This window comes from Heloderma suspectum, chromosome 7, assembly GCF_057233095.1.
Source record: "Heloderma suspectum isolate Gila_16-S chromosome 7, 16-S_ref, whole genome shotgun sequence".
Lineage (NCBI taxonomy): Eukaryota > Metazoa > Chordata > Lepidosauria > Squamata > Helodermatidae > Heloderma > Heloderma suspectum.
In genome coordinates, this window is record NC_139464.1 from 2,823,796 (window position 1) to 2,849,892 (window position 26,097).

At 48.0% G+C, this 26,097-nt stretch overlaps 1 protein-coding gene across 1 annotated transcript; it reads left to right on the forward strand.

Annotated features, from left to right (window-relative positions):
* The first annotated feature begins 4,698 nt into the window (after positions 1–4,698).
* On the forward strand, positions 4,699–26,097 carry LOC146339219 (glandular kallikrein-3, submandibular-like). Its single transcript, XM_084811415.1, has 7 exons — positions 4,699–4,824; positions 7,524–7,630; positions 11,266–11,540; positions 13,126–13,265; positions 15,246–15,443; positions 15,566–15,687; positions 26,067–26,097. The coding sequence occupies exons 1-7, from the start codon at positions 4,699–4,701 to the stop codon at positions 26,095–26,097; spliced, it is 999 nt and encodes a 332-aa protein (XP_084667541.1).

A 26,097-nucleotide genomic window follows, 5' to 3' on the forward strand; every position in this document is an offset into this window, starting at 1 on the left:
TGTGATAGACAACAATTCCAAGATCCTTCTCGCTTGTAGTGTTGTTGAGCCACGTATCCCCCATCTTGTAACTGTGCATTTGGTTTCTTTTTCCTAGGGGCAGAACTGGGCATTTATCCCTATGAAATGTCATTCTGTTGTTTTCTGCTCAGCGCTCCAGTCTATCCAGATCACCTTGAATTTTGTTTCTGTCTTCCAAAGTATTAGCTATCCCACCCAATTCTGCAAATTTGATCAGCATTTCCTGCACCTCCTCCTCCAAGTCATTCATAAAAATGTTGAAGAGCATTGGGCCCAGGACTGAGCACTGCGGTACCCCACTCGTTACCTCTCCCCAGTTTGAGAAGGTCCCATTGATAAGCACTCTTTGAATCCGATTCTGTAGCCAACTGTGGATCCACTGGATTGTTGTTTCATCTAGCCCCCTTTGAGCTAGTTTGCTCATCAGGATATCATGAGGCACTTTGTCCAAAGCTTTGCTGAAGTCAAGGTATATGATGTCTACAGCACTCCCACAGTCCACAAGGGAGGTTACTTGATCAAACAATGAGATCAGATTCGTCTGCAGGACTTGTTCTTGACAAATCCTTGTTGGCTTCGAGTAATCTTGTAGGCCTTGTAGGCCCCTTCCAACCCTACTATTCTATGATTAATCACTGCATTGTTTTCAACAATGGAAAACAATGGGTTGGACTTGATGGTCTTATAGGCCCCTTCCAACCCTACTATTCTATGATTCTACGATATGCTTAAAAACGGAACAAAGGGCATTGAGTGCAGGAGACACCCTGGAGGGACATGGTATCATGTAAAGAGCCTGCAAACTTCCGTGAAGGAGCAATCTCAATCGCAGGATCAGAGCTCCGTGTGAAGAAAGCCACTGAATAGTAGGGTTGGAAGGGGCCTATAAGACCACTGAGTCCAACCCCCTGCTCAATGCAGGAATCTAAGTCAGCGAACTAAAATGGACAGGCATGGGCGAATTTAATTCAGGTGACCATCATATCTACTATTGTGGGCAAGAATCCCTTAGAAGAAATGGAGTAGCACTCATAGTCAACAAAAGGGTGGGAAAAGCAGTACTGGGGTACAATCTTAAAAATGATAGAATGATCTCAGTACGAATCCAAGGCAAACCATTCAACATCACAGTAATTCAAGTCTATGCCCCAACCACTGAGGCCAAAGAAGCTGAGGTTGATCGGTTCTATGAAGACCTACAACACCTTCTAGAACTAACACCAAAAAAAGATGTCCTCTTCATCATAGGGGATTGGAATGCTAAAGTAGGAAGTCAAGAAATCACCGGGATAACAGGCAGGCATGGCCTTGGTGTACAAAATGAAGCAGGACAAAAGCTAATAGAGTTTTGCCAAGAGAACATGCTGATCATAGCAAACACTCTTTTCCAACAGCACAAGAGGCGACTCTACACATGGACGTCACCAGATGGTCAATATCGAAATCAGATTGATTATGTCCTTTGCAGCCAAAGATGGAGAAGCTCCATACAGTCAGTAAAAACAAGACCTGGAGCTGACTGTGGCTCAGATCATGAGCTGCTTCTTGCAAAATTTCGGCTTAAATTGAAGAACGTCGGGAAAACCACTAAACCGTTCAGGTATGACCTCAGTCATATCCCTTCTGAATATACAGTGGAGGTGAGGAATAGATTTCAGGGATTAGACCTGACAGACAGAGTGCCTGAGGAACTATGGACGGAGGTCCGTAACATTGTTCAGGAGGCAGCAACAAAATCCGTCCCAAAGAAAAAGAAATGCAAGAAAGCCAAGTGGCTGTCTGATGAGGCTTTACAAGTAGCTCACGAAAGAAGGGAAGCGAAAAGCAAGGGAGAAAGGGGAAGATATACCCAACTGAATGCAGACTTCCAGACAATAGCAAGGAGAGACAAGAAGGCCTTCTTAAATGAACAATGCAAAGAAATCGAGAAAAACAACAGAATGGGAAAGACTAGAGATCTCTTCAAGAAAAATGGAGATCTCAAGGGAACGTTTTGTGCAAAGACGGGCATGATAAAGGACAAAGAAGGCAGGGACCTAACAGAAGCAGATGAGATTAAGAAGAGGTGGCAAGAATACACAGAAGAACTATACAGGAAAGATCTGAATGTCCCTGATAGCCATGATAGTGCGGTCACTGAACTTGAGCCGGACATCCTAGAGAGTGAAGTCAAGTGGGCCTTAGGAAGCATTAGTAACAACAAAGCTAGCGGAGATGACAGTATTCCAGCCGAGCTATTTAAAATCCTAAAAGATGATGCTGTTAAAGTGCTGCATTCAATGTGCCAACAAATCTGGAACACTCAACAGTGGCCACAAGACTGGAAAAGATCAGTTTACATTCCAATTCCAAAGAAGGGCAACGCCAAAGAGTGTTCAAACTACCGCACAATTGCGCTCATTTCACATGCCAGCAAGGTGATGCTCAAAATCCTACAAGCTAGGCTTCAGCAGTATGCGAACCGAGAACTACCGGAAGTACAAGCTGGGTTTCGAAGAGGCAGAGGAACTAGAGATCAAATCGCCAACATTCGCTGCATCATGGAGAAAGCAAGAGAATTCCAGAAAAACGTCTATTTCTGCTTCATTGACTACGTTAAAGCCTTTGATTGTGTGGATCACAACAAACTGTGGCAAATTCTGAAAGTGATGGGAGTACCAGACCACCTTACCCGTCTCCTGAGAAACCTGTACGAGGGTCAAGAAGCAACAGTAAGAACCAGACATGGAACAACCGATTGGTTCAAAATTGGGAAAGGAGTACGACAAGGCTGCATATTGTCACCCTGCTTATTTAACTTATATGCAGAGTACATCATGAGAAATGCCGGGTTGGATGAATCACAGGTCGGAATTAAGATTGCCGGGAGAATTATCAACAACCTCCGATATGCAGACGATACCACCCTAATGGCAGAAAGCGAAGAGGATCTCAAGAGCCTCTTGTTGAGGGTGAAAGAGGAGAGTGCAAAAGCTGGTTTGAAACTCAACATTAAAAAAACTAAGATCATGGCATCTGGCCCTATCACTTCCTGGCATATAGAAGGGGAAGAAATGGAAGCAGTGACAGATTTTACTTTCTTGGGCTCCAAGATCACCGCAGACGGTGACTGTAGCCATGAAATTAAAAGACGCTTGCTCCTTGGGAGGAAAGTTATGGCCAACCTAGACAGCATAGTAAGAAGCAGAGACATCACCTTGCCGACAAAGGTCCGTCTAATCAAAGCTATGGTTTTCCCAGTAGTAATGTATGGCTGTGAGAGCTGGACTATAAGGAAGGCTGAGCGCCGAAGAATTGATGCTTTCGAACTGTGGTGCTGGAGAAGACTCTTACGAGTCCCCTGGACTGCAAGGAGGTCAAATCAGTCCATCCTAAAGGAAATCAACCCTGAGTGCTCATTGGAAGGACAGATAATGAAGCTGAAGCTCCAATATTTTGGCCACCTAATGCGAAGAGAAAACTCCCTGGAAAAGACCCTGATGCTGGGAAAGACTGAAGGCAAAAGGAGAAGGGGACGGCAGAGGATGAGATGGCTAGATAGCATCACTGATGCAATGAATATGAACTTGAGCACGCTCCGGGAGAGAGCGCAGGACAGGAAGGCCTGGCGTGCTATGGTCCATGGGGTCACGAAGAGTCGGACACGACTGAACGACTAAACAACAACAAGTCAAAGCATCCCTGACAGATGGCTGTCCAGCTTCATCTTGAATGCCTCCAGTGTGGGAGAGCCCACTACTTCCCTTCATGACACCATGAACCTCTAAGCTGCCATGAACCTCTAAGCCATCTCTTGCACTAAATGCCCTTTGTTCCATTTTTAAATAGATCGTAGATAATGAGCTATCAAATTACCCCGTTGTGTTCGGCTTGAGTTTCCTCCATGAAAAGAGGAATAGTGGCAAGAAAAGGAGCCAGATCAATGAAAGATAGGGAAGACTCAGATACAGGGAGAAAGAGGGGGGAAGGGGAGGGGGGAAAGGAAGCGAGTGAAAAAAGGGTGTTGTTGTGATCCTGCATTTAAAACGGAGCAGAAAGCCCCGTTTTAAATGCAGGATTTTAAGCTGGTGTAGAGATTCCCCTGATTCAGCCTGATCTTTGTACTTTTTTGTTTTCCCTCCCCACCTGCTTTTTGTACCATGTAGCCTGATGAAGAGTTCTGGAGAACTCAAAAGCTTGCATACTCCATTGTGGCATTTTGGTTGGTCATACAACTCTGGATTTTGCCTTTTTTTGAAGTTCAGGACCAAGAAAAGCCACGCTTTTGGCTTCATTCCCACTAGCAAAGTTCAAGCAGTTGTTGTTCCTCATTAACTTGGTGAGCCTTGTTTTAGCATGGTGCCTCTGTTCATATTGTTATATATTTGGGGTTGAACTGAATGACCTTTCAGGGACCCTGACAGCCCAGTGCCTCTGACTGCAAAGAAATTCAGGATCCTGTCCAGCTGTGTGATTCTTGACTGTAAGACTTCGCGTGACTTATTTCTAAAGAAGTGGAGCCCTGGGTAAGTGCTGGAACCCTTGCAATGACATCTCACTGCTTGCACATGCGCAACAATATTAGTCTCAGTTGCCCATTCCAAAGAAAAGAGAACGTTGGTGAAGCAGGCTGTGTGAGGTCAGACTGCACAGGTGCTGTCTGGATGGAACCAGCATACATATACATTTTATGACGTCATGAATTCTAAGAAAACGTGGCGGGGAAGACGCATCTGGAGCCGCAAGAAGGATGAGATGGCTGCTCCTCCCAATTCTGGTCTTTGCCACTTTCCGGCCTACGCAAGCCAAAGGCATGATGTGCGAGTAAGTAGCAAAAGAGGCCTCTGGGGCCAAAATAGCCAGGAGGCATTGCCCTTTTGGGGATGCAGACAGGAGGATGAAGGAGGCACAAATGACCCCTGCTACTCCGGCCCATATTTATTTTTATTTATTATTAAATTTATTAATCGCCCATCTGGCTGGTCACCCAGCCACTCTGGGCGATGTACAACATACAATAAAACAGTTTAAAACAATAAAATTCTACAATAAAAACATTTCCTAAAATACCCTAACCCACCCCAAATGCCTGCCTGAACAACCACGTTTTTAATGCACGACGGAAGCTCATTAAAGAGGGGGCATGACAGAGTTCCCTAGGGAGGGAGTTCTACAGAGTGGGGGCCACCACAGAAAAGGCCCTCTCCCTCGTCCCCACCAGTCTAGCTGTCCTGGCTGATGGGACAGACAGAAGGCCATCCGAGGCTGATCTTGTTAAGCGGCCTGTCTGGTGCTGCTGGAGGCGCTCCTTAAGATAGGCTGGGCCGGAACCATAAAGGTCAAAACCAACACCTTGAATTTGGCCCGGAAAACAACTGGTAACCAGTGCAAGCTGGCAACCATATCTATTATGGTTGGTGGAAACAAGTAAGGAAAGGCTGCAACTCTTTTTGGAGGTGATTAAAGGCTTTGCCAGTGGAGGGCAGTTTGTAGTCTCCTTTGAAGGGATGCAGATTAGGCCCCTTCTCAAAAAACCATGGTGGGTGCTGATTGATGGGATTATTTAGTAACAGTGCCTCCTGTTAGAAAGGCAATTAGCAGAGAAAAAACAAAAGGCAAAGCAGAATGAGCGTTTACCAGTCCTACATACACACAGGCTATCATAATAAAGGAGACCACATTCTTCTTCAGTGAAGGAAAGAAAACAGTTTTACTCCCAAGTATTCTTGCATATAAAATGCAGGTACAGTACAGAATTTCAAAAGGGTTTGTTCAGTCAATTTTGTGTTCCATTACACCGGCGGGAGTGAGAGAGCAAACACATGTCCTCCCAGCAATGGTGGAGGTCAGAGAGAGAAGGAAGTGGAGGAGCAAAAGGAAGAAATCACTGGAAACCACACTGTAGGCTATAGAGATCCTAAGGCTAGCTGTGGTTTAAATTCCCATGAACTAATTAACTGCCACACTGCTCCCTTCCAGTAACTTGCTGGCAAGGTTGCAATATTCCCAATGCTGATGACTCTGACAATTGCAGACCAGTCCAAAAGCTCCATCTCTCAGGAAAATTAATTGAACAGTTGGTTGTAGTGCAGTGAGATGCAGTACGTGGGCATAAGTTATCTGCACCCAGTCCAAACTTGTAACACAGGCCCCATTCCCCTCCCTCACGAAAGACTTTCGCAAAATGAGAACTTAAAAACCCCGTTCTTGCATAGGAGCCTGCCTGGGTTTTAAGATCTTCAAGGGAGGCCCTCCCTCGGTCATAAGAACATAAGAAGAGCTGTTCTGGATCAGACCATCAAGTCAGCATTCTGTTCACACAGTGGCCAACCAACTGTCAACCGGGAACCCATACACAGGACATGAGCGCAACAGCACCCTCCCACCCATATTCCCCAGCAACTGGTGGACATAGGCTCACTGCCTCTGGTACTGGAGGTAGCACATAGCCATCAGGACTAGTAGCCATTGATACCCTTCTCCTTCTCCAGGAATTTGTCTAATCCCGTTTTAAAGTCATCCAAACTGGTGCCCATCACTACCTCTTCTGGAAGTGAATTCCATAGCCTAACACTGCACTGTGTGAAGTACTTCCTTTTATCTGTCTTGAATCTCCCACCAATCAGCTTCATGAGATGACCCCGGGTACTAGTAGTAAGAGAGAGGGAGAAAAATGTCTCCTTATCCACTGTCTCAACGCCATGCATACTTTTTGTTCACCTCTGTCATGTCTCCCCTTACTCGCCCTTTTTCTAAACTAAACAATCCCAGCTTCTGTAACCTTCCCTCAAAGAGGAGATGCTCCAGCCCCTGGATCATTTCAGTTGTCCTTTTCTGCCCTTCTTCCAGGTCTACAATATCCCCTTTTAGGTGCGCTGACCAGAATTGTACACAGTGTTCCAAGTGTGGTTGCACCATAGATTTGTATAAGGGCAGTATGATATTGGCAGTTTTATTCTCAATTCCATTTCTAATTACACCTAACATGGAGTTTGCCTTTTTTACAGTGGCCACACACCGGGTTGACATTTTCATCAAGCTGTCCACCACAAACCCAAGATTTCTTTCTTGGTCAGTCACTACTAGATCCCATCAGCATATATGTGAAGTTACTATTTTTTGCCCCAATGTGCACCACTTTATACTTGCTTACATTGCACTGCATTTGCCATTTTGATGTCTGTTCTCCCAGTTTCAAGAGATTCTTTTGGAGCACTTTGGAGCATTTTGCAGTCCCCTTTTGTTCCAACCACACTAAGTAATTTGGTGTCATCCGCAAACTTGGCCACCTCACTGCTCACTCCTAATTCCAGATCATTTATGAACAAATTGAAAAGCACTGGTCCCAATACAGATCCCTGTGGGACCCCACTATTTACTTCCCTCCATTGGGAGAATTTACCATTTAGTCCTCCTCTTTGCTTTCTGCTCTTTAACCAGTTACTGTTCCATAAGAGGACCGCTCCTCTGATTCCATGACTGCTAAACTTGCTCAGGGGTCTTTGGTTCCGCCACCTTCACAGGTGGGGATGCAAGAGATGGCCTTCTTAGTAGGATTGTCCATCGTGGGGAAATACAACACTTTTGGGCCCGATAGATCCCTGCAGTGCCCCCAACTCGGCTTGCATTTGTGAACTGAGCTGCAGGTAAGTTCCCATAACTCAGGGACTTTATTTGGGTTTTCTATTTGCACAAATTAGATCATTTATGCCCGCAATTTTATTCAAACTGCGATATTTACAGACGCGATTTTGCGCAAATCATGATTTGTGCAAATTTTTAAAACCCTGACAAATCTGCGAGCTGGCTTGACTCATCATGCACCGAGTCAGGCCAGCTTGCTGATGAGCAAGCCAGAGTCCAGGGGCCAAGCCAATGAAAACCCGCTGAGCTCCACCCCCCAAAGGGATTCCCCAACATCCTTACTTCTTAGTGGCTGCTTCAAAGCTTCACACTGCTATACAATTATTAAAGGTGCAGGAGCCCTGTCCTCCTTTGCATCTGACCATCCTAACTGCATGAACCTACTGGGGGCCAGTCCTCTTGAACCCTGGTGGGTCTGGCTTCCTTCATCCTAAAGAGGAGATGCCCATACAAGTATAGTTGCACATGTGACTAGGCCCTATTATCCTAACAAATAGTTCTGGAAGCACAGAGACCCCAGGACATAAGAGGGGAACATCTCCCTCTGTCGGCATCCCCTGCTTGCATTCATTGGCACCTCCATTCTCCCCACCCCATGCCCTTGGATAATGATGATGATGATGATGATTTTTGGACAGCCATCTGTCAGGGATGCTCTGACTTGGATTCCTGCATTGAGCAGGGGGTTGGACTCGGTGGTCTTATAGGCTCCTTCCAACCCTACTATTCTATGATTCTACGGTTTTCCTGCCTTTCTGTCTTTCAGTTTATTCCCCAATGTGCCTAACAACTACTAGATAATAAAGCCTAAGGCAAACACATTCTCCACATGATCTTGTCTGATCTCAGAAGCTAAGCAGGGGCAGCCCTGGTTAGAACTTGGATGGGAGACTGCCTGGGAATCAGGCTTCCTGCAGTGAGCAGGGGGTTGGACTCGATGGTCTTGTAGGCCCCTTCCAACCCTATGATTTTATGATCTATTCTATGATCTATGAAAACAGATAATCGTAGATAATAAAAACCATAGTTCAGTATACTACAGCTCACCTGCCCCACGAATATTGGCAGTACTATTTCTTTACAACCTGGTGGAAGGCAAGCAGTGACAGGGCATCCCTTGTGGGAGGATATCCCACAACTACAGTTTCATGACCACCAATTACCTAGGGCGGTGGTGGGCTCTCCCATAGTGGAGGCATTCAAGATAAAGCTGGACAGCCATCTGTCAGGGATTCCTGCACTGAGCAGGGGGCTGGACTTGATGGTCTTATAGGCCCCTTCCAACCCTACTATTCTATGATTCTATGATCAAATAGCTCTACATCCCCAACTGCTGCATCTCAGATGATGGGGAACATGGCAAGGGCCTCTGATGTTGATGTAAGTGCTCAGGGAGGTTCATAGCGATGGAAATCATCCTCCAGAACTTTTTATTTATTGTTTATTACAGGCGTAGGCAACTTGGTGCCCTCCAGATGTTTTAGACTCTAACTCCTATCAGGCCTAGCCTGATGAGAATTGTTTAGTATTGATGCCCCCTGTTAGAAAGGCAGTTTGCAGAGAAAAACAAAACAAATGGCAGAACAGAATAAGCATTTACCAATCCCACACGCACACAAGGCAAAAAGGAGACCACATCCTTCTTTAGTGAAGAAAAGGTAACAGCTTTATTCACAAGTATTCTTGCACACAAATGCAGGTACAGTGTATCATTTCAAACAGAGTTGATCGGTCCATTTTGTGTTCTGTAACACTGGCAGTAGCAAGAGAGCAAACACAAGTGCTCCCAGGAATGGAGGAGGTCATGGGGTGGGGGGAGAAGAGGAGGAGCAAAAGAGAACAATCACAGGACACCACACTGTGGGCTATAGAGATCCTAAGGCCAGCTGTGGTAAAAATTCCCATGAATTAACTGACTGCAACACTGCCCCCTTCCAGTAACTTGCAGATGAGGTTGCAATATTCCCAAGTCAGCCAACATGGGCAATGGGGAATTATGGGAGTGGTAGTCCAAAACATGTGGAGGGTACCAGGTTGCCTACCCCTTCTTTATTAGAAACATGTTTATCCTTCTTTTTCGGATTCAGTTCCCAAGACACCTAACTACAATAACACAAAATTGCAATAAAATCATCCCTCAGATTACAGAAAAAGAGGATCAAGCCAGAGCCAGCTAGAACTCATCCGCATGCCATAGAGCAATGCCATGTGGCAGGGAACCAACCTAGCTGGTAGGTCAAAAGACCGACACAGCAGGAAGGACAATTATGAGGCAACTAGATGGGCTTCCTTGCAGGCCAGGAGTTGCTGCATCAAAAACAGACCCACACAGAGTGCACCGCAGTAGTCCAGCTTGGATGTTAATAGGGCCTGGTCTGTTTCGTCCAGGAAAGCCTTACTTCTCTGAGTGGCCAAGAGGAGATACCTATCCAGTGTAAGGAAAATGTTGTGACAAATGGAGGGTGGCGGGGAGGTTAAGACTTTACTGGGGTGAGTTGAGGGGAGATTAAGGCTGTCCAAGCCTTTTTGCTAGCCACATTATCCACAGGTCCACATGTGTGCACTACTAGCAATCCTATGTCTTCTGTCTAGTGGAGTCTGTGGAAGACGTCCGTTGGCAGTCAGCCATGACATGATGCGTCTTGTGGGCGGCACCAATGCCCTGCCAGGAACATGGCCCTGGCAAGTCAGCATCCAGATACGAACACGAAACGGGGGATACATGCATTTCTGTGGAGGTTCACTTATCAGCTCTCGTTGGGTCCTCAGTGCAGCCCACTGTTTCGGGAAAGAAAAGTAAGCAACTGGGAAAGCCGCCTACCTCAAGGAAATTCCATGGGGGAGCTGCAGGGTCTGAAAACCAGGTGGCCTTGGGGATCCCATGAAAGCAGGATTCCACCTTCTTCCTTGGGCTCAGCATCATACTGCTAGGGGGTGTCATGGGGTGCCAGAACTCAGCCAGTTTGTTAGGGAAGTGGAGTCCACAGCCCAGGAACAGCCCTGCTGGGTCAGAATAAAGGCCCAGTTCGTCCAGCATTCTTCTATCTCCAATGCTCGTGAACCAGTTGGGAAGCTCAGAGGGTGGGCACTCTGGTGGTAGTTGTCGTCCCCCTGTTGTTTGTCTCGAGCCTCTGATATTTGGATACCATCCAAACATGGAGGTTCTTTAGCTATGAGAAGTAAATGCCACTGACAGATCAGTGCTCTAGGAATGTCTCTCATTTTGACATTCCGAAAGCAAGTGTCTAGTCCTTATGGGTGCAGAAGACATGCTGTCCACACCTGGAGACATTTCAGAAACCAGAGGGGAGATGAGCTGGGCAGCCTCCTAGTGGCTGTTGCACCCACAACTCCAATCTCCAATCTCCATCTTGCTTTCTTGCCTGAAATCCTTGCTAGAACAAATTTTCAGCATCGATCACAGAAGCAAGAAAACAATGAGAGAAAAGGAGCTCGATCCAAAAACCTGGACTAGACTCTCTGCACCTGCCCGTCAATTCCCTTGTAGCCTCTCCACCAGCAGTTGGACTCAAGGGTTTTCCTGACAGCATCCTGCCATCTTCATTCAGTTTAGGAACATTCTCGTGTAAGCTCTGTACCTGTTTTTTGTTCCAAATATAGAGAACGCTATAAGCTCGTAGTTGGCTGCAACCGGGTCATCCAGCCCGGCCCCGATTCCCAGAACCGCACCATCAAGAGGGTGGTGAAACATGAGAACTTCAAGAGTGAACTGCGCATTGGTAAAACTATATTCAATGACATTGCCCTGCTGGAGATGTCTGAGCCCGTCAACTGCAGCGACTACATCCAGCCAGCCTGTCTGCCGGACAAGAGTGTGGAAGTTTTGTCGCTACCCCATTGCTATATCAGTGGCTGGGGCAATACAGATGCAACAAGTGAGTGGCCCATGAAAAGCAGGCCCTGGGAAGGGCGGTCCAACCCATGTGGTTAGTGCAAATGTGCATCCCTCACCTCCAATGCCAAGAGGAATTCCCAGGGTGACACAATAGGGAAAAGCAAAACAAACAATCAAACAAATGACAATTCCAGAAACTATTACAGTTTGGGATGAATGCATGGGGTTGCGCCTAGCATGTATGTCCAAGCCCTGAGTCTCTGGAATTGAGTGTGAGTCACGTGGCCCCTCCACAGAGCTATGGGGACGTTTTCTTTCAAGGGCTACATCCAAATGCCCAGCCTTCCTCCCCTCCCCTCAGGGATGCTGTTGAGTTTTATTTGCTCTTGTATTTCGCTTTTATCATACTTACTGTATGCTTTGATTGGGTGGTTGTATTTACCACCCAGGGAATCCTAGTGATTACAAGTGCAAGATATACGTAAATTGGTAAAATAAATACATACATAAATAAAAATGCCTGGTGGCCAGTGTGTTTGCCATCTAGCTCGGTATTGGCCACTCTAACTTGCTCTGGCTCTGTAGGGCATCCGAAAGAGAGAGGGCATTTCCCATCACCTGGAGATGTCAGGGAATGAACCTGGGACCTTGTGCATGGAAAGCAGGTGCTCATCACTGAGCGACAGCCCTTCCCCAGAAAGAGAGAAGACCTGCATCATATAGATAGACTGTCTAGCCTGAGTGCTCTACCTAGCTCAATATACCTGGAATAGATGCAATTCTCCAGGATCTCAGGCGGGGCTGAACCGGGGATGTTCAGTACTCCACACATGTGCTCTACCACCAAGCTATGGACCCCTTCCCAGGAAGGGAATGTTGCTTCATCAGAGCCCACGGGGACATCCAAGTGGAACACAGACATGGGAAGAAGTGTGGCGCCTTACATGTGAATGAAAGGAACAACATCCTCAATTAGGGACAGCCACCGGAAAACACCATTCTCATCAAAAATGGATGTAGCGACTGTTGAATTATTAATAATATAATCTTTCATAATCACGGTTATCCCACTGGGCCTTAGAGTTTGGGGACAGACCAGCTGAACCAATTTGGTGGGAGCCATGGCAGCTCAGTGATTTGTAATAATTTCCCCTCTCCTTGGGGTAAGGCGAACCAAGGCTGACCAGGGCTGCTTCCAGATGAGGCTTTTATAGCGCCATTGCCCTGCCTCATTCCCAGAATGACGATGGATGATATATTCCACTTGTAACCCTCCCATGTTTTCCCGGGGCTTTTTCCGTCCTTTTTCTCACAGCAGACAATTTGTTAAGATGAATTGGTGCACAATGCCTTCTAATGGGTAGTCCTAGAAGCCTTTGTTAGGAAGTACCGCCGGGGTAAGCTCCAGCATCTATTTTCAAGTCCAGGGCCCTGAAAAGGTGAAGCCAGGAGAACAGAGGGAGACCATGTAGAAGGATCTACCCTCATCACTGAGTAATCCCCAGCCTATCCGTTAGGACTTTGGGGCAGGGCTTCGGAGTCCATTGTCTTAATGTACCTCTCCAATAATCCCTGGGGCTGGGGGAAATACAGTCTGACGCATTTCCCCTGCTTTCTGTTCACAGAGCCAAAATATCCTGACATCATGCAGGAAGCAAAAGTGGGCCTTCTTCCCAGATGGAACTGTTCAAGAATGTGGAACAGGCTTATCCGTCCCATGAACCTGTGTTCTGGACCTGAGGAAGGAGGCATTGCTACCTGCCAGGTAGGGCGGACCAAGGTCAGGGAACAAGCCATCCGGGGCTTACAAAAGCGCTGTAGAGGAGGGGTTGAATTTGTTGCCTTAGTCCCAATTAATGAGGGAAAAGCCAGGTGGAGCACTTGGTTTGCACACAAAAGGTCCCAGGTTCAACATGCATGGAGCAACAGTTACATAGAGTTGGCTGAGTCCCTGATGGATCTTCAGGTCATGTGGCCTGGCAGGCTGGGCTGAAGAGCAGCAGCAGCATCTCTGGCCATCATATACAGCTGGCATGGCAGCTCAGCAGAGATACCTTCCATTTAGGCAGGGGTAGGAAACTTCCAGGGGTCGGTGGGCTGCATTGCACCCCCTGAATTTGCTGCTGTGGTGGCAGCAGCATCCCCCCACTCACACACACACACAATTTTAGAAGAAAACAAGGCATGTAGGGAGCTTGCTTCTTGTTTATGAGCAGAATTGTGCTCCCTGCACCTTGTTTTCTTGCAAAATCGTTGTCTTTTTTTTTGCCGTTCCTATCGTAGCAGCAGGTGGGCACAGGGAGACCACATGTGCCTTGCACTTTGCCCATCCCTGCTTTTTGGTCTGGTGTCAGCACCCCGCAGGGTTGGGCAGATGCCAGGGCTGATGCTTGATGCTGATGGAAGTTTTTTCTTTTTCTTTTTTATGAGGGCACACTGCTGTCTGGGGCTGCGGCCACTCACCATTTTCATCCCCCTGGAATGCCTCTCAGCCCTGCTAGACTTGAAGTATTCCATGGCCCAGACTACAGGTATTCTAGGGAAAAGATGGCGGGTGACTGCAGCTCTGGCCAGCTCTCTGTTTCACAGCACGTCTGCTGCCCTAGTAATTATTATTTTGTAAATGAAATAAATAAAAAAGAGCTTCTGCTTGCTACCAAGTGGTAAGCTTACGGAGTCAGGAGGGGCCTCCAGGTGGCGGGGGCTCACCATGTTGGTGCTGGAGACCCCAGGGGGTGCCTTACCCAAGCCCCCCTCAAACATAGTGCCAGCCCAGCTTCTTTTCCAGTGGCTGGGACCCAGGTGCTCTAGATTCTCCGAGGGTTCAAGTCCCCTGATGCATTAGAACAGGGGTCCCCAACCCCCGGGCCGTGGACCGGTACTAGTCCGTGGCCTGTTAGGAACCGGGCTGTAGCAGGGGTGTGTGAAACCCCCTTACCTTGGGTCCACGGGTGGGGGAGGCGATCTGTCCCTCCCCCCCCACCCCGGAATCCTCGCTGGCCCCGGCCGGCTCCACTCTGTGGAGAGCCGCCAGAGCTGCCGGCCAGCTCTGGCCGCTGGCGGACTTCCGGCCACTGGGACACAAATGGCGTCCGCGTAGCAGCCGCCATTTGTGTCCCTGTTCTTCAAGTAATAGTCTACGTAAATCTTTATGTAGCCTATTACTGCAAAGAATAGGGACGCAAATGGCGTCCCAGCGGCCGGAAGTCCGCCAGCGAAACCATCCCCCCCCAGACCATGGAAAAATTGTCTTCCACGAGACCAGTCCCTGGTGCCAAAAAGGTTGGGGACCGCTGCCTTAGAAGACATTTCCCTTTTCAGCAAGGGGGTGGACTGGAAATTGAGCTTATTTGGACCTGTCCCTCTCCAGCTGGAGCTGCCTCAGAAGTGGCTCTGAGTCCCTCAGAAAGGCCGCCTTTCTCCTGTGGACTTTCATCCTGCTACAAGTTTTCTGACATTGGGTTTGTTCCTCACAGCTCCTGCTCAGGAGTGCCTTGCTCCCTTCCCTTCCCTTCCTCTCTCTGGCATGCGCCTGTCTCAGCCCTCCTGGGGACATGTGCCTCGTCCGGCAAAAATGAGTGGCGTCAGATGCTTTCTCCCTTGTATTTTCTCTTTCCTCACCAGCTGGCTGCCTCACCACCCCTTGCCTTCCCTTAAGCTAGCTGAGCTGACCTGTTCCTCATGCCTTGGTCTCCATGAGGTACAACTTCCTCCTCACACCACCATGTTATCTTTCCTATTGCAGGGTGACAGTGGAGGACCCCTTGCATGTAGAGAAGAGAGGTCAGAGCGTTACTGGGTTGTCGGACTCTACAGCTGGGGATCTCCCAAATGCGGACAGGCACGGAGGCCGAGTGTCTTCATCTCCACGCAGTACTTCCTTGACTGGATCAAAAACATCGCCAAGGAGAACACATTCATGCCCACTCACACACCACTGTTGGCACAATCCACGATGAAAACAACACAACCAGCAGCGCCCAAGCCCCCGCCCAGCACTCAGCCTCCCAGGCCGAGGCCCACAACTAGGCCCAGACCTCCTCCCGGGCCAAGGACCACAACTAGGCCCAGGCCTGCTCCCAGGCCGAGGCCCACAGTATGGCCCATGCCTCCCTGGATAAAGGCCTCACAGTGGCCTCCGCCCTGGTCAAGGACCACGAGATGGTATTCCTGGCAAAGGCCCCAAGGTTGGTATGGGCCTGCTCCCAGGATGCGGCCCACACTTCAACCACCACCACCACAATTCCGGCTTCAGCCACTGCCACCATGGCAAAGCCAAGTTGTAGCACCACCAGGGTACTACAGTTTGTACAACTGGAATCCTGGGTTTGCCTATCCCGGCCCCCCACCGCAGCCTCTGCTATTGCCACCGGGAGGGCAGCCGTGAGAGTGGCAGGCCCTGAATTTTTATATGACAATGAAATGAGAATATGGTAATAAAATAAAGATGATCTGACAAAAGTTTCTCTGACATTTGGCACAGAATATCTTCCTGTTTAGCACTATCATCCAACCAAATCTCAGGCAGTTCCACTGAAAAATATAAAGCAGTTTTAATCATTTCCTCTTTGCCCACCATAATGTATCTTTGGGGTCTTTTCCCCCATTGAGAGATGTAAAACATGTAAGGCAATTGCAGAGGAGTTTCTCTACCTATTTTTGTGAAAATCCATGCAGTACATACCAAATTATGGGGTGGGAATTCATCCAGCGTTTTAAACAGGAAAGGCCTCTGGGTCCAGCGACTGTCGGCCTGCAGCGCTACATCAGTCTTGCCTGGGCAGTGGCTGACTTACAGCAGGGGTGCAGACCCTTTCCCAGCCAGAGGGCTGGATCCTGTTTTGGAGAAGCTCTCAGGGGCACCTCCCAGTAGTGGGAGGGCCAAAGGCAAAACAGGTGGAGCCAAAAATGCAAATAACGCCCCCATATTTCAGCATAAAGCTCTTATTGCCAGAGAGCCAGCGTGATGCAGCGGCTAGACTGGGATTCAGAAGACCCAGGTTCTATTCCCCACTCGGCTATGAAGCTCACTGGCTGACTATGGGCCAGTCTCCGACTCTCAGCCTAACCTACCTCACAGGGTTGTTGTGGGGATAAAATGGAGAGGAGGAGGAGGATTTATCCTCCTGAGTGGCTGTGAGCTCACCAGGTGCTCCTGAGAGCTCCAACTGCATTGGGGGGGGGGGTGGCCTGAGTACTCCCAGCAGCTGAGTGGGCGGGAAGCTCCAGTCTGTTTCCCGCCTCCCAGCTGAGCAGAGCGGAGCAGAGCAGAGCAAGCTGCTCCAGCTGGTCCAGGGACTACAGAAGCAGGCAAGGTCCCAGAGAGCGAGCGACCAGAGCGAGCGGACAGGGGGAGCAAACAGGAGTTGGCCAGGGGAGCTGCAGTGGTAGAAGAGACAAAGGAGACAGAGGCTAAGAGTGGGACTCTGCTTTTAACCTCTAATGTGTAGAAGAGCAGGCTAGTCTAGAACAATCACAATGCTAGACACAAAAAGGGAAAAGAGGCTATGGAAGGACAGGACTCTCCAGTGGTGGTGACCTGCAAGGTGTGTGCCATGTTTGTTTTCTTGCCTGAGAACAACGTGGCCTACACCTGCAACAAGTGTAGGGATGTACGAAAGTCACTTACCTTTTCGCGGATGTGATTCGCGGGGGGGGAGGCACTCCATCCCTCCCCCCAGAATCCTCGATGGGGGGAGAGGCGATCCAGTCCTCCCCCCCAGAATTCTGCCCGGCCAGCTCTGCTCCACGGCAGCTCCACAGAGCAGCCGGCCAGGGCCATCCACAGCTGGAGTTCCGGCTGCGGGTGGGCTGCTGCGGACGCCCAGCCAGGCTGCCATGATAGGCTACGTAAGTATTTACGTAGCCTATCACGGCAAGCAAAAAAAAACACAAGCGCGTACGCAAATGGCGGTGGCTACAGCAGCCGCCATTTGCGTTCCCTATTTTTTGCCATTTTATCTTACCTAAATATTTACGTAGACTATTACGGCGAAAAAAAAAAGGGAACGCAAATAGCACCCACTACGCCATTTGCATTCCCCTGTTTTTTCACCGTAATAGCCTACGTGAATATTTACATAAGATAAAATGGCAAAAAATAGGGAACACAAATGGCAGCTGCCGTAGCCGCCGCCATTTGCGTATGCTTTTTTTTTTGCTTGCCGTGATAGGCTACGTAAATACTTACGTAGCCTATCACGGCCTCAGCACGGACGCAAAAGGCATCCCTGTGTTAGCCGTGATAGGCTACGTAAGTATTTACGTAGCCTATCACGGCTATGATGAGGAAGCGAGTGGCGGCCGCCATTCACAAGTCAGCGCGGACGGCAGCAGGTAAGTGCTCCATTTCGCGCACCTTTTGTGGGTTGGGGGCTCCGTTCCGTGCGCCTTCCGTGGGTTGGGGGGGTGGGGGCTTCGTTCCGCCATGGATTTCGGGGGGCCGAATGCACTGGCATTCGGCCTCACCGAGATCCATGGCGAAATTCTCCGCCATCCCTAAACAATTGCAAGTTGATGATGCTGCTGGAAGAAAAAGTAAGCGGACTGGAGCGGCGACTGTCGACCCACCGGGGAATAAGAGAACACAAAGTGTTCTTGGACAGAATGGTGGAACTACAGCAGCTAAGGGAAGACCAGAAGCTTGAAGAGCAACAGCAAGATGAGGCAGAAGTGGGAAATGCTGAGGAGAAGAAAAATGGAGTAGAGGATACTCCTTGGAAAAGGGTGACAGTTAAGAGCAGAAGAACTAGACGCCACTCTGCACCAGTGGAAGCAGTGGAGCTGTGGAACCGATTCCAGATACTTGCGGATGAGACTGGAGGGCAGCCTGCAGAGGAAGAACCACAGGGAACCTACATGAGAGTGAGCAAGAGGCTGCAGGTCAGTCAAACAGAGGCGATGAAACCCAGGCCTACAACAAGAAGAGTGGTAGTAGTGGGAGACTCCTTGCTGCGTGGGATCGAGACCCAAGTATGTCGCGAAGACCCATGGACTCGTCAGGTATGTTGTCTCCCGGGAGGACGGATTAGAGATGTGACTGAAAGGTTGCTTGCACTCATAACGCCCACTGACAGGTATCCCTTTCTTCTCATCCATGTGGGAACAAATGATACCGCCAAGCAGAGCTATGAAGAAATCATGTCAGACTTTGAAGCTTTGGGAAGGAAACTCAAGAACTTTGGGGCCCAGAGAGTTTTCTCATCCATCCTTCCAGTAGTTAGAAGAGGGATAGAAAGGGAATGAAAAATACTCCAGGTGAATGACTGGCTATGAAGGTGGTGCCGCCGAGAGAGCTTTGGCTTCTGGGACCACGGGCTATACTTCCTGGAAGATGGGCTGCTGACAAGGGACGGGTTGCACCTCACAAAGGCTGGGAAGAATGTGTTTGGCCACAGCATGAAAAACTTCATCAAGAGAGCTTTAAACTGAATCCTACGGGGAAGGGAGATGTAAACTTGGGGGTAACCATGGACGTAGGCTCATGCACAGCAATGGAGAGAACAGCTCTAATAGCGCCCAATAATAGTCTTCAGACACATGTAGGAAGAAAGCCAGACTATGAAGCACATGGTCTTCGATGTCTATATACTAATGCCCAGAGTATGGGAAACAAACAGAACGAACTTGAACTCTTAATACAAGAGGGAAATTATGACCAGATAGGTATAACTGAGACTTGGTGGGATGACTCTCATGACTGGAATGCATCAATGGAAGGATATAACTTGTTCAAAAAGAACAGGAGGAAGAGAAAAGGAGGTGGGGTTGCACTGTATGTGAAAAATACATCTTTCTGCATAGAAATACAGGAGGATGAGCTTGGTAGCCCCATCGAGAGCATCTGGATGAAAATAAATGGAGCAAAGCATGAAAGGAACATGGTGGTCAGAGTCTACTACCGGCCACCCAGTCAAGGAGAAGACAAGGATGAAACTTGTGAAAAGCACATAGCCAATGTTTCAAGGAAGCATGATATAGTAGTAATGGGGGACTTCAATTTCCCCAATATTTGTTGGGAGACAAATTCTGCAAAACATGGCCCCTCCAGGACATTCCTGACTTGTGTGGGAGATAACTTCCTCCTACAGAAAATAGAGGAAGGAACTAGAGGATGGGCTATCCTTGACTTGATCCTAACCAACAGAGATGACTTAGTGGATAAAGTAGCAGTTACAGGAACTCTGGGGGAAAGCGACCATGTTGTACTTGAGTTCTTGGTTCTAAGGGAAGCAAAAGCCGAGTGTAGTCAAACGCATACCCTGGATTTTAGGAAAGCTGATTTTAATAAACTCAGAACAATGATCAGTAAGGTCCAATGGCAAGCGACGGTAACGAGAAAAGGAGTCCAAGATGGGTGGGAGCTTTTAAAAAAGGAAATTTTCAAGGCACAATTACAAACAATTCCAACAAGAAGAAAAGGTAGAAGACAACAGAAGAAGCCAATGTGGCTTCACAAAAAGCTTAGGGATGACCTGAAAACAAAAAAGGACACCTATAGGAAGTGGAAGGAAGGCCAAGCAACAAAGGAAGAGTACAGGCAGGTAGCCCAGAATTGCAGGGATGGCATCAGGAAGGCTAAAGCTGAGAACGAGCTGAGGTTAGCGAGGGAGGCTACAAGCAACAAAAAGGCTTTCTTCAGCTACGTGCATAGTAAAAGACAGAGGAAAGAAATGGTGATTCAGCTATTAAATAAGGATGGCAAAACGATAACAGATGACAAAGAAAAGGCAGAGGTGCTCAATTCCTACTTTGGCTCAGTCTTCTCCCAAAAGAGGGTCTATGACCCCCCCTGGCAAAGGCCAAGTACAGGCTGAAGGGGCAGGATTGCAGCTTGAGATCGATAGGCATATGGTCAAGCAACACCTCATTACTTCGAATGAGTTCAAATCTCCAGGGCCAGATGAAATGCATCCTAGAGGAATAAAGGTACTGGCAGAAGAACTCTCAAAATTGCTGTCTATTCCCTTTGAGAAATCATGGAGGACGGGTGAAGTGCCAGATGACTGGAGGGGGGCTAATGTTGTCCCTATCTTCAAAAAGGGTAAAAAGGAGGAACCTGGGAACTACAGACCAGTCAGTCTGACATCAATCCCTGGGAAAATTCTGGAGCAGATGATAAAGCAATCCATCTGTAAGCACCTTGAAAACAATGTAGTGATTCCTCGAAGCCAACATGGATTTGTCAAGAACAAGTCCTGCCAGACGAATCTGATCTCATTTTTTGATCAAGTCACCTCCCTTGTGGACCGTGGGAAAGCTGTAGACATAATATACCTTGACTTCAGCAAAGCTTTCGACAAAGTGCCCCATGATGTCCTGATGAGCAAACTAGTTCAAAGTGGGCTAGTTGAGACAACGATCCGGTGGATCCACAGTTGGCTACAGAATCGGACTCAAAGAGTGCTTATCAATGGGACCTTCTCAAACTGGGGAGAGGTAACGAGTGGGGTACCGCAGGGCTCAGTCCTGGGCCCAATGCTCTTCAACATTTTTATGAATGACTTATTTATTTATTATTTATTTATTACATTTATATCCCGCCTTTTTTCCTCATTTAAGGAGCCCAAGGCAGCGTACATAATCCTCTTCCTCTCCATTTTGTCCTCACAACAACAACCCTGTGAGGTGAGTTGGGCTGAGTCTGTGACTGGCCCAAAGTCACCCAGTGAGCTTCCATGGCCGAGTGGGGACTATAACCCAGGTCTCCCGACTCCCAGTCCAACACTCTAGCCACTACACCACACTGACTTGGAGGAGGAGGTGCAGGGAATGCTGATCAAATTTGCAGATGACACCAAATTGGGTGGGATAGCTAATACTTTGGAAGACAGAAACAAAATTCAAAGTGATCTTGATAGACTGGAGAGCTGGGCAGAAAACAACAGAATGACATTTCATAGGGATAAATGCTCAGTTCTGCACCTAGGAAAAAGAAACCAAATGCACAGCTACAAGATGGGGGATACTTGGCTCAACAACACTACAAGTGAGAAGGATCTTGGAATTGTTGTTGATCACAAGCTGAAGATGAGCCAACAATGTGATGCGGCTGCAAAAAAGGCAAATGCTCTTTTGGGCTGCATTAATAGAAGCATAGCTTCCAAATTCCGGGAAGTACTAGTTCCCCTCTACTCAGTACTGGTTAGGCCTCATCTGGTGTACTGTGTCCAGTTCTGGGCACCACACTTTAAGAAGGATGCAGACAAACTGGAGAGGATTCAGAGGAGGGCAACAAAGATGTTCAGGGGACTGGAAACAAAGCCTTATGAAGAGAGACTGAAAGAACTGGGCATGTTTAGCCTTTAGAAGAGAAAACTGAGGGGAGATATGATAGCGCTCTTCAAGTCCTTGAAAGGTTGTCACAGAGAGGAAGGCCAGGATCTCTTCTCGATCCTCCCAGAGTGCAGGACACGGAATAATGGGCTCAAGTGACAGGAAGCCAGATTCCGGCTGAACATCAGGAAAAACTTCCTGACTGTTAGAGCAATACGACCATGGAACCCATGACCTAGGGAGGTGGTGGGCTCTCCTACGCTGGAGGCCTTCAAGACGAAGCTGGACAGCCATCTGTCGGGGATGCTATGACTTGGATTCCTGCACTGAGCAGGGGGTTGGACTCGATGGCCTTGTAGGCCCTTTCCAGCCCTACTATTCTATGATTCTATGATTATGTATACACCGCCTTGGGCTCCTTGGAGGAAAGGCAGGATATAAATGTAACAAATAAATAAAATAATAAATAACTCAACCGTAGGAGAGGCACTCCAACCTTTTAGAATGGAGAAATAATGCACAAACCCTGGAAAAACCAACCAATCAGTGGTTGGGGGAGGGGGAAGGGGGTGGGGCCAGGGACCAGGGCCTTCTGTGGAACACCAGAGGGCTGGATTTGGCCTTCAGGCTGAGGTTCGGCATCCCTGGATTGGGATCAGTTTTCAAGGAAAGTGGCAAGAAATGGTGCTTTTCTCTCCGCCTGTGTCGTCCCCACGACCACTTTTGAACAGTAACAGCAGACAGAAGTAATGATTTTGAAGTAAACAAGTTGATCAGAGTGGGGCTTACTTATGAGAAAGCATGCATAGGATTGATACCAGCATTCAGGAGTCACAGTGTGATATTGTCGGGCAAGGAATCAGAGAAGGAAGTATAATATTTCAGTCATCAAAATGCAGCCCTCAACAGATTTGCTGTTGTGCTCTGCAGACCCTTGCTCTGGCTTGCATGCAACACTTTGATTCAAGGTTGCACCTGCCTCTTTGGCAAGGTGATGTGCCCTCATACTGTTCTGAGCATCAGTGTTACCCCCAACCTGCACAGGTAGAAGACTCGGGCTAAAAGACCAAGGCACCAGTGTCCTTGTCCACACTGGCCCCATGCTTTCCCTATATGCTTCACTTGGCTCAGAGGGAGTGACAGACAGAATAGTCTTCTACCTGTGCAGGTTGGGTGGGGGCAAGATTGTCAGATGGAAAAAGGAGGGGGAGAGAGAGAGAGAGAGAGAGCGGACTGGGGCAGATAGGCGTTAGGGCAAGGCTTGTTATAATCCAAGGTGACACACAAGTCAGGAAGAAAAAGGCAGGGGTCAGTTCTTTTTATGAATGAAGATCAATGAGTTAAAATACAGAATCATAGAATATGTAGGACTTCCCTTTGCCACAGGTGGGTCTTGTTTGCAGCAAATTAATTAAATATTTCGAATTTACAAGCAGAGCAGGTCTGATGTATAAAAAAGTATTTTCTGAAAATGGAATAGCTGTATTGATAGTCTACCAGTGATTTCCTCACCCAGATTCCACCTCTGTCAATAAATTATACAAAAAATTATCTTGGAGGTGAGGTGGTTCTCAAACTCTTATCAATGTGGATTCTGGCTAGAAAATGTTTTCTTAGAGGGGATCTCCATGGCGGCAGGTTTAGTTTGCTTTCCACTTCACTGTGCTTTTTACTGGAGTTGAATCTACTCTGCCTGGGGGTGGACACAGCTTGAAAACCTGGATTATCCCAAAGCTGGCCTGGGGCTCTTGGCAGGTAATATGGCAGTTTACTGCAAATTGTTTGGGAGACTGCTGGGTGGAGTCTCATCCATGTCATCGTTTAGAGAGCCTGTTCCCTCCCTCCCACTCTCACCTTGTTCTGCCCCTTCTGCTTTCTCTGGCTAGTGTATAAGTTAGGGCCCCCACCCTCCCCATCCTATGTCCGACCCTCCCCACCCAATTTTTAAAAAATATTTTCCCTCTAAAACCACAGTAGCACAATAGCAACAGGACTAAATGTGCAGACCCATTGATTTCATTTTACTTGGGGTGCTTGAATCATCAGGTGGAGCAGTTCTTTCCTGGTGGACTTTGCTGTCTTGTTTCCCCAATGGAAGTGGTTTTTTCCCCATTCCCATTGAGAAAATCCCCAGAAGCGCAGCAGCGATCCCTCACATTACCGCAGTAGTGGGGGCACTCAATCCCTTTAGGTAGCCTGCTTTCAGTCTTTGAGCCTCGTGTGGCGCAGAGTGGTAGGCGGCAGTATTGCAACCAAAACTCTCCCCACGGCCTGAGTTCGATCCCAGCGGAAGCTGGGTCTCAGGTAGCCGGCTCAGGTCGACTCAGCCTTCCATCCTTCCGAGGTTGGTAAAATGAGTACCCAGCTTGCTGGGGGAAAGGTGGTCACGACTGGGGAAGGCAATGGCAAACCACCCTGCTACAGTCTGCCAGGAAAACGCCGGCGCAAGCGGCTTCCCTTTAGGGGTCAGTAATGACCCGGTGCTTGCACAGGGGGAACCTTTCCTTTCCTTTCAGTCTTTAACATACTCCCTTCTGTGCATGTTTACTCAGAAGTAGGAAATAAATCTCGCTGCCCTGCAGTGAAAGGGTTAAAGGCTAACTTTAGTAACTCACTCCAAAGTGCTCTTTCACTTCTCTGTTGCTTTCTTAAATTGCTATTGAGATGTTATGCTTCTTTGATGTCATGTAGTTTCTCTGTTATGTAAAATAACTTCTCCACTTTACTGTTTTATCGCAGTAACTTCTCATTGTAAGCAGGGGGAAGAAGAAAGGGAGAAAGGGGGATGGGAAGCAATAGGCAAAATGGCACACATGCGGGCAAATGGGGTGGGAAACAAGCCTCACTCATTGGTCTCCCCACCTTTTTTTACTCTTATGTTCACCCACCCAATACCCCACTTGTAAATAACTCCACTTCCCCCTAGGCGACTTTGCTTGGTGAAACTGGAGTGCTTACTTCAGGTTCATGATGTAGTGGCAATGTGCTATTTCAATATTGTGCTTTTACGCAGTATCAATTTAACAGGAATTTTTTTAAAAGGTAGAGGCTGCTGAACACAGCACACCTATACGGGGGGGGGAGGGCGGGGGGATGGGCACCAGAGGTTTGTGGCGGGCAAGGCAAAGTAAATACCATGAGGTAGCTCAGAACTCCTGAATGGCCAGCTGCAAAATGGCGGAAGCATTGGGGAAACACAGGGAGGGGAAACACTGGAGGAACACCCCTTGACCAGGGTCAGTGCAGTCACAGCCAGGTGAAAGACACACCCCTGGGCAGGGCTATCATGCTGAAGTAAATGTGGAGGGTTGATGCACACTGCAACGGAAGTGCAGATAAGCCAAATTAAGGAAAACAATCGGACTAAAAGTAGTCTAAGAAAAACCAGGTTTTCCACAAAAAATCTCTGGGATGGCTACGATGTCATGTGCTCTGAATGGCCTCCAAATGCAGCCAACTCACAGTAAATTGCTTGTGGAGACAACCCCCTAGACTCTTTTCAAAAAAAGGAGCAGGATTTGTTTTGGAGACAACAGAATCAGAACTTTTGGCTGAACAAGATCTATAGTTTCCACTGTCCAAACTCCTTACAACCAGGGCAGGCAACATGGCACCCCTTGTACCAGTGCATCCGTGGACACTTTTCTTGGCGCCTGCTGAGATGCCCTACCCCTCCCATGTAAAAAGAAAAAAATGACATTTCTTACTGATCAGCTAGGATTGCTTCAAAGTGCAGCAAAGGCCTCTAGCTGCACGTGGGCTCAAAGACATTCTTAGGAAGTGAAGGTGGCAGGCAGGTGCAAGCTGATGCTTTCGATCCTGCAGTGTGCCCATTTGTGGTGGTGTCCAGGACAGTTTCCCAAATTGCCAGATGTGCCCATGGGCCCAAAAAGGTTGCCAACCCTGCCTTACAACTTCCCATCTTCACACATGTGCACAATGGGTTGGCAGACTTGATTGTAGGCCTCTGCAGACAGATTTTTTTCTCAAACACCACTTTTTCCCAGGCACAGGAAACTGGGATATTCTCTCTCTCTCTCTCTCTCACACACACACACACACAATTATGTCAAGTCTTCCCCTTGATGTCCACAGTTTTTTCAGCTTTCTGCCCAGATCTTCCTTATGCCACAAGAAGATCCAGCTGTCTGTTTTTGTTCACTTTTTCCTCTACACTCACCACTCACTCACATTTAAGGGGTGTGTGTGTTGGTTTCCAGTTGATGCAGTCACCATCCTTTAACCCTCCCATGCTTTCCGGGTGCTGCTTCCGTCCTGTTTCTTACTGCAGAAAAGCAAACTTTGAGGAAGGAGTGGAATAG

Bases quoted from the DNA above. Each gene is read 5' to 3' on its own strand.
- LOC146339219 (XM_084811415.1), top strand. From the start codon at position 4,699: ATGAATTCTAAGAAAACGTGGCGGGGAAGACGCATCTGGAGCCGCAAG. The intron at 7,631-11,265 runs GTGAACTGAGCT...TTCCAAATATAG, and splicing joins CCCCAACTCGGCTTGCATTT to AGAACGCTATAAGCTCGTAG. The intron at 13,266-15,245 runs GTAGGGCGGACC...TTCCTATTGCAG, and splicing joins GAGGCATTGCTACCTGCCAG to GGTGACAGTGGAGGACCCCT.